General features: G+C 34.0%; 1 protein-coding gene and 1 pseudogene across 1 annotated transcript; one reads left to right on the top strand and one right to left on the bottom strand.

Annotated features, from left to right (window-relative positions):
* The first annotated feature begins 375 nt into the window (after positions 1–375).
* Positions 376–9,886, top strand: LOC120176318 (annotated as a pseudogene).
* Positions 9,887–10,639: 753 nt separating this feature from the next.
* On the bottom strand, positions 10,640–12,107 carry LOC120176325 (aspartyl protease AED3-like). Its single transcript, XM_039182770.1, has one exon. It carries the CDS (start codon positions 12,071–12,073, stop codon positions 10,766–10,768), a length of 1,308 nt encoding a protein of 435 aa, XP_039038701.1. The 5' UTR covers positions 12,074–12,107; the 3' UTR covers positions 10,640–10,765.
* Between the last annotated feature and the right edge of the window lie 1,813 nt (positions 12,108–13,920).

Genomic DNA, 13,920 nt, shown 5'->3' with positions numbered 1-13,920 from the left:
TGATTTAACCATTGATTCGGCTGAGGAAAGGATTTGGGCTAGGATATTGGGGAAGAACTGGAGTATGCTATATTTTTACTAGATGTGTTGATATTTATTGGTTGGACGTTTATGTTGTTCTCCTCTCAAAGTTCAGCACAGAAGTTGATTTCCCTCTCGATGCTTTTTGTTTACTTAATATATTAGAAGATTAATATACTCTTGCTAACTTTTCAGAATGCCAGTTCTCAGAAGAGGAATGAAGTGAATTTAACACTTGGTGGTATTGATCTCAACAATTCAGGTAGGTTGGCTTGCATTTCTGAAAAGATTATCAATTTGTGATATCTTCTTCAAATTGTGAATGCCAGTAAAGTTTGAAATGTTTACCAACTCATGGTGCCATTCAAAATTTATAGTGTGGTTGTCAAAGCTGATAAAAAACTCATTACCGTAAAATTTCAAGATGACCACGATGGACGAACCTTCACACTCAAGGTTGTTCATTCATTCTTCATCTATAATTTCTCCCGTGATTACTTTTTTTAACTGGTTCGTGTCATATTTTCCTCTAAAACTATTCAGAGCTTTCTATTTGACCTGCATATATATCAAGATTCTGCGGAGACAGTGAATGATCTTCCTCATACCTAAAGATGATCAAATGAGTCTAACTAAAGTTGAGCTTCAACGAAAGCTGAAGAATTGGTTTTGACTGACCAACATCATCGTGTAAAGAGAAAGCCCTGAACAGAAAAATTGCACCTTTTGTATATAAGTTTTATACAAGTAGCTCACTCGATGCCCTGCTAATAGCTTTTTTTATCCTTTGAAACCCGTAATTAACAACTGGCTTTGCCATGTTACTGTTTTTGAAGGCCGAAATGCACTTATTGTCTAATATTATTGGAAAATTCAATTCTTATTCAACAGAAAATAACAGTGAGATTTTGGGAAATCATAACATGACGGTTTCCTTTTATTGATGTTGCAGGCTGAAACTTCGGAGGATTTGTATGAGTGGAAGGCCGCACTGGAGAAAGCTTTGTCACAAGCTTCAAGTTCTGCTGGGGGACAAAATGGTGTCTTTGGGAATGATCAGGCAGATGCAATTGATAGTTCTAAGGAACCTGGTAAGTTCCATCCAGTTTTTTTTAATTAAATTTTGTATAACTTTAAATGGACTCTGTAGAAACTTCATTCATATCTAGCTCCTAATGTAAACACCAAAAATATTGCATGATATAAGTTCCTTAATCATAAAGTTAAGTATGTTATTGATCGGGAGCCTTAGTTGTGAGTTACCTTTATTCTATGTATCATCCTTTTTCTTTCTAGTTTTCTTCTATCTCTTTATTTTGTTATGTTTCTTTACAAGCTGCCAAGTTGTGTTTAAGTTCTAATTTGCTTGGATATTTTTATTTATTTTTCCTCTCATTTGATATATTTATGCTCTCTCTTTCTCTCTGTTAGTGAATGATAAACAGCCTGAGAGATCCACAGTCTTACACAGACCAATTTTACTTGCACTGGAAGATGTTGATGGTGCCCCAACATTTTTGGAGAAGGCCCTAAGATTTGTAGAAGAACATGGTGAGTTTTTTTTTTTGTTTTAATTGTTTCAATCTGAAGTATATGCCAAAGTTCTAATTCTATATACTGGCTAACTGTCTCTAATGCATATAGTTTAATAAATACATATGCATGTCTTTTTGTTCCATATACTGCTTGTGTGTCATTTTCTTTATGTTTGTTTTGAAAATTTTCTACATTGTTAGCAAATTTAGAAGCCTCAGAAACCGCATGTGTCATGTTAATTTCAATGTTTTAAGTCACGTGACAAAGAACTTTTATTCATTTTCATTGAGCTCCTTTAAACTGTGTTCAAATAATTTCACAGGAGTCAAAGTAGAAGGGATCTTGAGGCAAACTGCAGATGTGGAGGATGTTGAACGTCGAATTCGAGAATTTGAACAGGGTTTGTTTAATTAATACACACTGTTCTTGACTATATTCAATTTTGACATTGTTTTCAGCTGCTATAGTTATGTTCTTTTCTTACATGTTGTATTTATTAATTTAATATTTAATGTTTGGCTGCAAACAATGCTATCAAAAGTAGCTTTGTAAGAACTTCAATTTGGATTGCTATTCACGTATGGAAATTTATTACTTTATAGGAAAGAGAAAGAAGCCAGGCTACTTTGTAGGCTTATAGTTCTAGAATGCTCTCTGTTTAGTCTTCGAACTCCTTTTTTGTGATGCCTTTTCTTTTTATAGGAAAAACTGAGTTCTCTTAGGACGGGATGTGCACGTTATTGCTGACTGTGTCAAGGCATGCTTTACTAGTTTCCACTATTTTTTCGTTCAAGTTGCATCATATTCTCATGGTATTTTGTTGTTTAATTTGCTTCATGCTATTTTCCGGTATGTAATTCGAGAGTTGACATCAGCTCATGTCCCTGCATCATGCTGCAATGCGCTATTACAAACATGTTGTAAGTTTTTCATTGAATTGCTTTTTGTTTTTTCTGTCTTAACCTGAAATAGGTCATAACTTGCTTTCCACTATTGGATCTTGATGCCTCTACTTCTGAAGGTATGTATATGTTGACAATCCTTATCGGGTGAAGTTCTTGTATTATGAATTGGTTGGACTAATAAGGAATGTTGTGGAAATAGTTTGGTTGCATTTTTGTGAGCTCTATGGCATTGCATTTTGGATGATGTATTTCCTAGCTGTTATTGTTTTTGAAGATTCATTTTTTTTATTATGTTATTGGACATCATAAAATGATTAGGAACTGACCACAATGCTAGAATCAATGTTATGGGTATGGCAGTATTGGACACGTTTCCGAAGCCAAATCATCGTATATTACAGAGGTAGCTATTTCATCACTGTCAGTCCTTGATCTTTATAGTACAATGCTTTTCTTAGTACAAATTATTTTCAGTATGCAGTTTTTGTATTATTTCCTAAGCATTATAGATATTTGTTTTTAAAGGAGAGATGTTATTGCATTTGGGAGTTAAAAGATAACACTACAGTTACCAGTCCATGCATGTATAAAATTAGAAAACTACATTAAAGATAACTTATGAATAAAATAGACATAGAATGATAAGTGTAATGAAAATCGAGGCCAGAAGTTTCACACTTGTTTAAGTCACTTCTGTAAGGAGTATAGATAGATATTAGCCATGAGTAATTATTTTTCTATGTTGGAACTTGATTAATTATATTCATTTTGAAAGTCATAACCGAGTTTCGACTGCATTGTTTGCCTTCTATACGATTTTCACTTAACTTTGGGAGGGAGGGATGTTGTCAAATTCTTCTCCTTTACTTGTCAAATTCTATACGTCTGCATGATTGTAGCTTATATTTGGATGAGTAAAAAATATTATTTTAAACTGGTTGATTATCCATAATTTCTTGTTGGTATAACAAATCTTATGGTGCGTAACCCTCTGATATATGTCTTGGTTCTTTCTAAATGAGCGAGTGGGAAATTGGATATAATATCTTGTAGAAGACATAAATATAGAAGCTACAATCAATAAGCCTAGCACACCAGAACTTCACATACTGGAAAGCATAATACATCTCTTAACGTTATGTAGTTTTCAACATTTAAGTTTTATTTTTAAAAATGATGATTGAAATGTATTTTTAGGGGAAAAAAAGGAACTGAGATTCAATCTTATTTTCACAATAAAGATATTATCTTCATTGTTTGTATTCTTGACTTCTAACTGCCTCATCCATATTTATCTTTTCTTTTTCCTCTTTCAAAATTCTAATAATGATGTAAACTGTGGCTTCTCACAAAGGTGAAAATCTAATGAGCTCTTCTGCTGTAGCGACCTGCATGGCACCCTTACTTCTTCCCCCTTCTATCTGGTGACTGTGAGATTGAAATTGATTTTGATGTGGGTGCTGATAATAGCTCAATGCAGCTGCTGCTGCTGCTAATCATGCTCAAACCATTGTTATAACATTATTGGAACATTATGATAAATATTTGGGGTAAGCTGCAATTATTGTCATCGTTGCAAAACTGCCTCTAATACGACTTTTTGTAGTCACTATACAGCTAGGCGTGTACACCTTAATTCTATGAGCTGTAAGGCTTTTTCTTTAGTTCATAATAGACATGTTTATTTCTTTCTATTCTTTTTGAGCAAACACGATCATTAAGTCAAAATTGTTCGTGTTATCCTGGATGTCCATGCTAAGTTATGACTCTAAATGTGGAATATAGTTAAGCTGAGGTGGTTATATTCTTCCTACATTTGTTCCTTATAATATAGTAATATTTTTAATTCTTGTATGGTATTAGTATTTTTTAGAAAAGGAAAAAAACGATGAGAATTTGGCTGTTCTTGTTCTGTGTTCCAATTTTTTTTATTGCTTTAATTTAGTTTTGGTTAATATGTTGTAGTTATGAGCTTAGCATTTTGTTGGTAGGAATGGAAGGTTGTGTTTCCTCTTATTTGTACTCTGACTCAGAAGAGACGAAGTGAAAGTGAGGAAGAAACTGATGATGATGAGTCCTATGAAGATGATGAATGTGAGGATGAATCACAAGGGTCTGACGATGATAACAACTCTGCTGAAAGTAGAACAAGCAGTGAGAGTGGTCAGTCTGTTAAAAGTGGTGATGATAAGGTTTGTTCCTCTTCTTTCTTACATTGGCATTTTTGGTTTACATCTTGTTCATCAACTTTAGAAATAATGGTAGTAACAAACTTGGTACAAATTTCAGGACTATTACCTCTGTTTAGTGTAATATTTCTACTGAGCTCGTAGGTAACCAAATTTATATACTCATTTTACATTTTTAATGACTTTGTAGCTTGTGTATCTGCTTCTTTTGTTGCCATCTAGCAACTCTAGGCTTCTATTGTTTTGATCGTTTCTGTCTTTCCTTTCCCTTTGAATGCTCACGATATGAACTTTACTTACTGCTATCAAAATATATTCCAAATTAACTTTGCAGCACCTTATATCAAAATCATGTTTTATAGTTCTCTTATCTTTTTCCCTTATAGTAATCATGTCGTTTTTCCCTTTGATAGTTTTTGTTTGTGACTTAATAGCCGTCTTATTACTTTCTGTGGCCAGATTTTGTTTAGGCTTAATACAAAAAGGCGTCCAAACTATATTTTTTTTCGTTTAGGTGTTTAATTTTTTTTTTATCAATTCAAGTGTTAAAATTATCAATATTATCATTTAGGTGCTTTGGCCGTAATAATCATTAAAAAATTCGTTAAATAACACGTGTCACATTTATAAAATTTTAAAATATTAGTTTAAAAAAACTTAAAATATTATTATAGTTTTAAAAAATCCTTAATTTCTTTAAGATTACAATAAAAACCCATTTCATTCCCCCTCTACCCTCCCTTGTCGACTGTTTCCACCTTGCCATCTCCCTTGTCAGCATGTTGCAAGTCGAATCCTCCAATCCAAATGGAGAATGAAATACGGACGCAGATAGTTGTTGTCGGCGTTGGAGGCTGCTGTTGCATTGGAGGTTAAGGGCGAACAATCAGCAAAGGGCAAACGTGGGTGGTCGAACTACCAGCACCCAGAGAGGCGGCAAAGGGCGAGTAACGACGGAAAAGGGAGGTGGTAGCCATGGGTTAAGGGGTTTGAAATTAGGAACGTTTGATTTACAGAATGTAAGATTATTAGTGGGAATGTAAGATTATCAGAGAATAGGATTACTGAGAATGTTGTATTTTGTGTTTGGTTGGTTTAGTAAGAATATAAAATTACCGTGTTTGATTAAAGAAATAAAATATTATTGAAATGTATATTTGACCAAATTATTTTTATTATATATTTATTTTTTTAACAAGTTGAAAATATTTATATATTTTCTTAAAAAAAATTAAATTCATAAAATTTATATATATATATTTTTTTACAACATTAAAAATATAAAAATATTTAATGAAATGGTAAATTTTATTTTAACCTTTGAAGTTTATATAAAATTTTAATTATAGACATTTTTTGTAAATTTAAAATAGTTTAAGGATAAATTTGTAATTTAATCTTTGTAGAATTTCTATTATTCAATGACAGAATAATGATATTTAAAAAAAAATTAAGGGTATTTTAGTCCAAAACGCCGGTAATCAAACAATACTTAAGAAAATGGAGGTAATGACATTCCCGGTAATATACCTCAAAAAATCTATTATTGATAATAAAACTATCGGGAATGAGATTCCCAATCAACTAAACATGGGAATGTGGATTTCATTCCCATGAGAATCCCACATTCATTGTTCCAAACACTCCCTTAGGGTGCGTTTGGTTTACAGAATGTAAGATTACTAGTGATAATGTAAGATTATCAGTGGGAATGTAAGATTATCAGGGAATAGAATTACTGGGAATATTGTATTTTGTGTTTGGTTGGCTTAGCAGAAATGTAAGATTACCGTGTTTGGTTAAAAGAATAAAAGATTATTGGAATGTATATTTGACCAAATTATCCTTATTATATATTTATTTTTTAATAAGTTGAAAAATATTTGTATATTTTCTTTAAAAAATTTAAATTCATAAAATTTATATAATTTTTTACAAAATTGAAAATATAAAAAAGTTTAATGAAAGGGTAAAATTTTATTTTAACCCCTAAACTTCATATAAATTTTAATTATAATTTTTTTGTAAATTTAAAATAATTTAAGGATAAATTTGTAATTTAACCTTCATATAATTTTTATTATTCAATAACAGAAGAATTATATTTTTTTTAAAAAAATTAAGGGCATTTTAGTCCAAAACGCCGGTAATCAAACAATACCTAAGGAAAGGGAGGTAATGACATTCCCAGTAATATACTCTAAAAATCCACTATTGATAATCTTACATTACCGGGAATGAGATTCTCCGGCTAACCAAACGGGAGAATGTAGATTTCATTCCCATGGTTTGATAAAAAATTCACTATTTTTTAAGATTTGATAAAAAAAAGTTTTTTTTTGTATAAAAAATTTAATTTTTAATATATTTTAGTTTTAATTGAAATTTTTAAATTTTATAAATGTGACAAGTGTTAATGGATTTTTTTAACGATTATGATGACATAGACACCTAAATAAGAAAAAATATGTAATTTGGGCATTTTTTTTATAGTGTAAACTACAGAACTGATCACTTTTGTTTAAGTTTGTACATTTTTTCTCACTGAATTCAAAAAATATAATATTTTGGTCACTTTTGTTTTTATATAATTAAGATGTGGCCGTTAAGGGTTAACTGTCATTAGATATTTAACAGATTTTTGATATGTTACAATGAATTTATAAAAGTAAAAGGGTAAACTACGCAAACGGTCACTAATGTTTGAGTAAGTTTTGTTTTTCATATTGAAGTTTCAAAAATAACAAATTGGTTACTAAAACATCAGATAGATCTTTGAAAAATAATTTTATATCTAATTTATTCAAAAAAATTATGATTTTATCATTCAAAATATTCGATTTTTTCATGTCCAAAAAAGTTAATTTTTAAGTTTTATTTTTAAAATTTAAAAAGTATATATTAGAAAATTTTAGAAAGCTTTTTGGGTAAATTAGATATAAAATCATTGTTCAAAGACTTTTTTGAAGTTTACTCAAACATTAGTGACTATTTGTGTAGTTTACTCTTTTTTAATTTTATAAATTCAATGTGTCACTTCAAGAATCCTTAAAGGCCTAACGACAATTAACTCTCAGTGCTCACATCTTAATTAAATAAAAAATAAAAGTGATCAAATATTATGTTTTTTGAATTCAACGATTAAAAATATACAAAACTTAAGTCTTTTGTATACTGTTTATGTTTAACTTAAAAAAGGTGAAAAGCAATAAATCATTAATAGAAAGAGGAAACGCTAAGCTTGCATGAATTGAAAAATATAATTGCAGGATTCTGAATCTTCGAGCTCTAGTTCAGCAACCGAGACCAATAAGCCTAATGAGCTGTCAAAAGGTGTTCATGGAGTGACAAAGTTGGAGGATACATCAACTCGTCAGACTTCAGTCCCAAGCGCCACAAAACCCCCAGTTGTTGGAAATGGACCTAGCCACCATGTTAGGCATTCAACTGTTCGGGGAAGGAGTTGTTGTAAGTTTTTGTTTTCTACATTCATGACGTGTTCTGCTTTTGGCCTTGTTGGTTTTTCTGTTAGCTAATGAGTATTTCCAATCATTGATTAAATGATAATTGCAATGTGTTAATAATCTTGTTCTAACTTCTGATTTATGTGTTTGCTTTTACAGGGAAACAAGACGGTATCCATGGGTTTCACTGATCTTCCATGTGAGGAAGAGTAAGTGATGTTCCCATGATCTGTAGAAAAAAAAATGATCATTGTATAAATTTGTCAGCTGCAAGTTTTCCTGGTTATATAACTCATGCAGACCCGTAGAAGTTCCAGATACTTCTAAAATCTTATTTCATGCAAGCAATCTACCCTTTGCATAAACTAATTTCCGATGTCAAAAGAGGAAAAGCAAAAATAATGTGGAGCTGACCTTTGTATGTTGTTAATGATATCTCTATTTTCTTTTGTACTTATTACCTGATTTTGACTCAATTTTAGGGCGCTTCGCTTGAGTCTGAAAAATCAGACTTGCAAAAGAGACTCACAGAAGAGGTCCTGCTTTACCCACCCTTTCTAGTTATTTTTATCACATGTTTTTGAAAATTTCATATTATCTTTCTAATAAAGATTGAAGGTAATACAATTCTTGAAGCCAGCTTGGAAAAACGAAAGAAAACATTGCATGAGCAACGGCTAGCTCTGGAGAAAGAGGTATGTTTGTCTGGAGATCTTTATATATAATAAAGGCTACCTTTTCTGCTAAAATATTTGTAAATTTTAGTTAAGAGACATGTTTTTGCATTTCTTTCTCTCCTCTTCAAGATCAATTGTTTTTCACTTGGCTTAGCTGAAACAAGTCCTAATTATGTATCAGCAGTGAGTAGATGCATGAAAATGCATCTAGATGAACAACTATACATTTGGTAATGTATGGAATCTAATATTTTCTTCTGCATTTATTAATTATTCGTTAGTTAGTTAGTTAGTTGCACAAAGCTAATGGATTTTTTTTTCATCTCAAAGTGCTGTGCAAATTTTATGTGAATGGTCCTGTTTTGATTGCTGCTCCTGGAAGTACTTATGTAGGTTGCAAGATTAGAGGAAGAGCTTCAAAGCGCAAGAGAAAAGAGGATGGCTCTTGAAGCAGGAATTAACCCATCTCAAGGACCCGCAGCTCCACCAGTTAAACTTGACGAAAAGGTAAACTCACATACATTTGAGGCAGCATAAAGTTTCCTAGATTAAGAATGGCATTGATTCTGTTGTTTTACTCTGACGATTTCACTTGATTTGCTTCGAAATCTGAACCTCTTTACCTACTTAGTCGAATTTAGAGTGTTTAATTTGTTAGCATGGAAATAGAACCAGTTAACAAATACCGTTCTCCTGAAAGTCGTGTAAAGCTAAATTCCAATGAATGGTCAAATGTTAGATTATCCCTAATCTGATCACTTGAGCAACTTTGCTTTATCTTAAATTCACTTCTCTTGGCTATGCTGGAATCTGTTCAGAGTGTTTTTATTTTTATATAAAAGCTTGTACAGTCGTTCAGAGTCAATTCCTCAGCTTCAGCTCTTACAAAACTGACAAATTCACTCAACAACTTGATGAAGGAACTCCGAAGCCAGACTGAAAATGAAACGGCTGGCATGGAGAAAGGCAGTGATTCAAGTCAAGCAGCTCCAAGCTCCTCAGATAAAGGCAAAGGAGCAGAACCTATCAAAACTGTTAAAAAAGGGGATAAAGGAAAAGGAGCAGAACCAACCAAATCTGTTAAAAATCCATAAAAAGGCAGAGGACCGGACATTAGCCAATAACTAGAATCCAGCCAATAAAAACCCATGTGCAAGACGGGATGATCTGCTGAGGATGATGCTTTAGAACACGAGGAAAGTTTACCAGAGATGGATGATATTGCTGGTGGGAGACCGACTGGTGATGCCCATACAAAGAGCAAGAGCAGAGGTTCTTTACACTTAAACCCAAGATGTACATATGCATATATCAACTAGCATGTCGTAGATGTACTAAGCTGAATAACTTGGAATTTGGTGGCCGAACTTTGTTGTCAGAAGAACCAAGCAATGATTGCCAATAACTTATCATGGGCTGGTCAACTTTTTTATCTAACATTTCTTCATATCGTTGACATTTTGTTGAAGATAAGTAATCACTTCACCTATTAATACAGATACGTGATTATATTAATCTCGTTGACATTTAATGGTCAGCGTCTTGGTTGCTAGCAATTTTAAGCTTCTAGCTCGCTTCATGGTGTTTTAGGCCTCGATCATTGTGTTGTTTTCCTTGGTCGGGAATAAGATCTATTATCAACAAGTATCTGCTAACTTCGGCCCTGCTGATCCAATCCAAGCCTAATCTGGAATTATTGCCATTGGTGTTTCATGATTTGCACAAGGAAGGTGTTCTTATACTGGGAAAGAAAGGAATGTATTCTTGAGATTAAATTTTAATGGTGGAAAGCATAGAAGGGACTAGGAGGACAGTTAGACCGAAACTTAAACGATATTATTACATAATCACCAAAATAACAGGGCTTCTTTGTCCTGTTTATTAAACTTCTAATCCAATCTTTTTTCCCGTTACATGAAACCAGAAACTTAGTGCCTAAACGAAAAGAAAACAAAGAGCAACGATAAATGAAACTAGTTGCAAGCTTCACGAGCAATTCCCAAGCGAGAATTTGCGACATCAAATAGAATCCTATGGTTTTGCTGCTGCAAATTGGCTATTACATTCATGGCGGCGTTCACATTGTTTGGAACCGGTGCTATTGCCAAGCAAGCACGTGAGCCTTCACTAGTATGCAAGAAGCTGTTCTCCATCGGCAGTTTCATGGACAAGCCTTGAAAATGTAACGTTACTGGTGGGGCCTCGACTTCTGCTGATGCGTCGAAGCATGTCTCGAATACTCCTATTGTTGTAAATGGGCCTTTCATTTGTTTCACAAACTCATTTCGGATTGCCTCATAAAGGGGTTGGACGAATCGGGTTACAACCGTACCCGAGTCGATTATTGTCCCTGCCCCGGTATTCGGGTTAAACGCTAGGTATTCTGGGGCAACAGGGACCCGAACTCGGCCTACACTAACTCCGGTTAGGTTAACGTAGTAAAGTGAGGGTCGGTGAGGGTTTTTCAACAACGGGGTGGTTTTAATATTATTGGGCTGACCAACCGGCCCGAGTTTGAGTGAACCCGAAAAGTAGTAGGACTTGAAACTCGGTAAACAATACGAAAATACACTCGAGTAGAGTGCCCCGGATTGTGAGAGTAGTGACATGGGTCCCCGGCCCAAACCCAATAGCCCTTGGGAAGGGACCGACTGACCAGAGATGGTATTAATACATCCAAATGCAAAATTTGGAACAACATCATTGGCTAATGTTAAGGAATCTTGAACCAAGTTGGCAGAGAAAGAAGAATCTCCGCCGTAGGACTGGTTAAAAGAGCAAGCCGTTGTCCCGGTAGCCGGGCATGAGAGCCCACGGGCCTGGGTGCATTTGGGCAAGTAGCAATCCATCGAGCCATAACTCGAAGAAGCATTGGGTGAGAAGGTGGTGGCCGAGCAACCGGTGCAGCCGGAGCATGGAACCCATGCAACATCATTACTAGTGTCGAGCACCATGAACATGGTCTGACCCGGGGTGCCAAGCTTGACCTTAACAACATAGTTGCCAATGCTTAGGATTTGCTGACCCGAAGCAATCGGAACCTTAGTGGTCTTCTGGGCCACAAGGCTGGACAAGTACTTGACCCTTGCTGGGTCTTTCGAGGCCATGTTGATGATTGTGTTGACCCATGACTCGGGTCTGGGTGGGTTAAACGGTGAGCATCGGCCGTAGATTGGAATCACCGACAGGTCCGAGTCATCTGACCGTGAACCGCAAGGATCTAAAGCCTTGGTGGACGAAATGAGAAGAACAAAGAACAAGAGTGTGGTAGCCAAGTCCATGCCCTTAGCTTGGAGTAAAAATGGAAAGAGATTTTGTGATTGGTGTGCATTAGAAATGAGTACCCAAAGATGATTTTATACATGCAATTTACAGCATTAGAATTACTGAAATAGCCTTGCAGGTTCTAATTTTTTTAAACAATTTCAGATCTGCTAAAACGATAGAATACCCTAGTAGGGATGAGAGTGGGCCAATAAGAGGCAGAGAATTGGCCGCAAAATTTCTGTCCCTATGCGCAATGATGTTGGATCAATATCAATAAAAGAAGTCAAATTGCAGGGGGAAAGTGAAGCAAAATGAGAAGTTTTAGATGCCGACGAAATGGAAAGGAAAGAAAGTAAGCCTGCCTGTTGACGGATTATGAAATTCCGGTGTTGGGGTTGAAACTTTATGGTATACTCGGGGTGCATTATTTTTATGAGTGGATGATTTGTTGATCTCGTGAATCTCTGCTCGAATAATGCTTATTTTGTCCCTACGTAAATTTGCATGAGATGGGTCAGTCACGAGTATCGAGTCACGGCTCACGGGTGTACAAAGACTTTTGTCGAACTGAACCGGGACCCACCTCTTGTGATAGTATATTTTTTGCAATAACGAATGAACTCTCGATCTGCAGATTCCAAGAGAGTTAACTGGACCTACATCTTCACCATCTTATCCTATACCTATATGCCTTTTAGGCATAACAACAAAAATTACCCCCCAACAGTTACACAAATGGCCATTTTGCTCCCCCATCTTTTTTTTAGAGTACTTTAGTTCTTAACATTTTATTTAGGAGCAAAATGTCTCATGAGTTGATGAAAATCGTTAATTGACTAATAGTCAAAGTTTTCTATTGATGTGGTAGGTCAACGTATGATGCTACATTATCAAAAAATATTTTTTTATTTTTTTAAAATATATTTTTATAAGTGTATATGTAATTAATTATAATTATATTTTAATCTAAAAATAATATTTTGTTAAAGTGACATCACGTATAAACTTATCACATCGGTATGAAACATTCACAATTAGTTAACTTATAATTTTCATCAAACCAGGGGACATTTTGCTCCAAAAATAATAGGGACAAAGTGACCATCTGTGCAAATATTGGGGGCTCCAAGTATTTAGTGATTCAAATATTTTAAATCATATTAACGTTATTTTTCTATTTCATTTTAATTATTGTTGTTAAAAGATTAACAAAATTATTGATGTGATATTTTTAATTTTTTCAACGATGGGTGACATGTCGATATGATTGCTAATTTTTTAACTGTCAACTACTAAAATAAAATCGAAACGTTGTATGACTTTAAAAAAAATGTTGAATGATCAAAACAAAAGCATATGAATAATTAAATGAATAAATACATAGTTTACCCAAGTTTTTATTTAGATTAGTAAATATTTGATTAATTATCTTAGCTTATTTGTTAGATTTACAAGAGAAGACAAGAAAGGGTTTGGCTTTCCACTTTTACGACTCACTCCTCGATCCAATATTCTGCATGGGGAATCAAGCTCACGAGACTGTATTGTTGAGAGCATTACTAGGTGTTGTCTTAAGAAGACGACATAGAATGGTAACTTTAAATAATATTATTATTCAGAGAGAAGTACAATTGTGGTAAACTTTAAGGCAGTCGGACATCAAACTATTAATTTGCATGCAACAACAATCCAGGGTAAACTTTTTCATTTTTGCTTCGAATGATTCTAGCACTTTTCCCAACCGTCCTCTCTACTTTATAATGGCTGCATGAATGACCTGAGGGCTGATATGCATGTCATTTCGCCCCTTTTCATTGATGTTCACGTAGATAATGCAAAGCCCCTTCTTAATTGTGTGAAG

The sequence above is a fragment of the Hibiscus syriacus genome, unplaced genomic scaffold (genome assembly GCF_006381635.1).
Source record: "Hibiscus syriacus cultivar Baekdansim isolate YM2019G1 unplaced genomic scaffold, ASM638163v2 tig00112234_pilon, whole genome shotgun sequence".
NCBI classification, from domain to species: Eukaryota; Viridiplantae; Streptophyta; class Magnoliopsida; order Malvales; family Malvaceae; genus Hibiscus; species Hibiscus syriacus.
The sequence above is the reverse complement of the archived record's forward strand: the minus strand, read 5'-3'. Positions and strand labels throughout refer to the sequence as shown.

What these genes read in the sequence shown, in the direction of transcription:
- LOC120176325 (XM_039182770.1), bottom strand. Translation starts at nt 12,073, where the DNA reads ATGGACTTGGCTACCACACTCTTGTTCTTTGTTCTTCTCATTTCGTCC.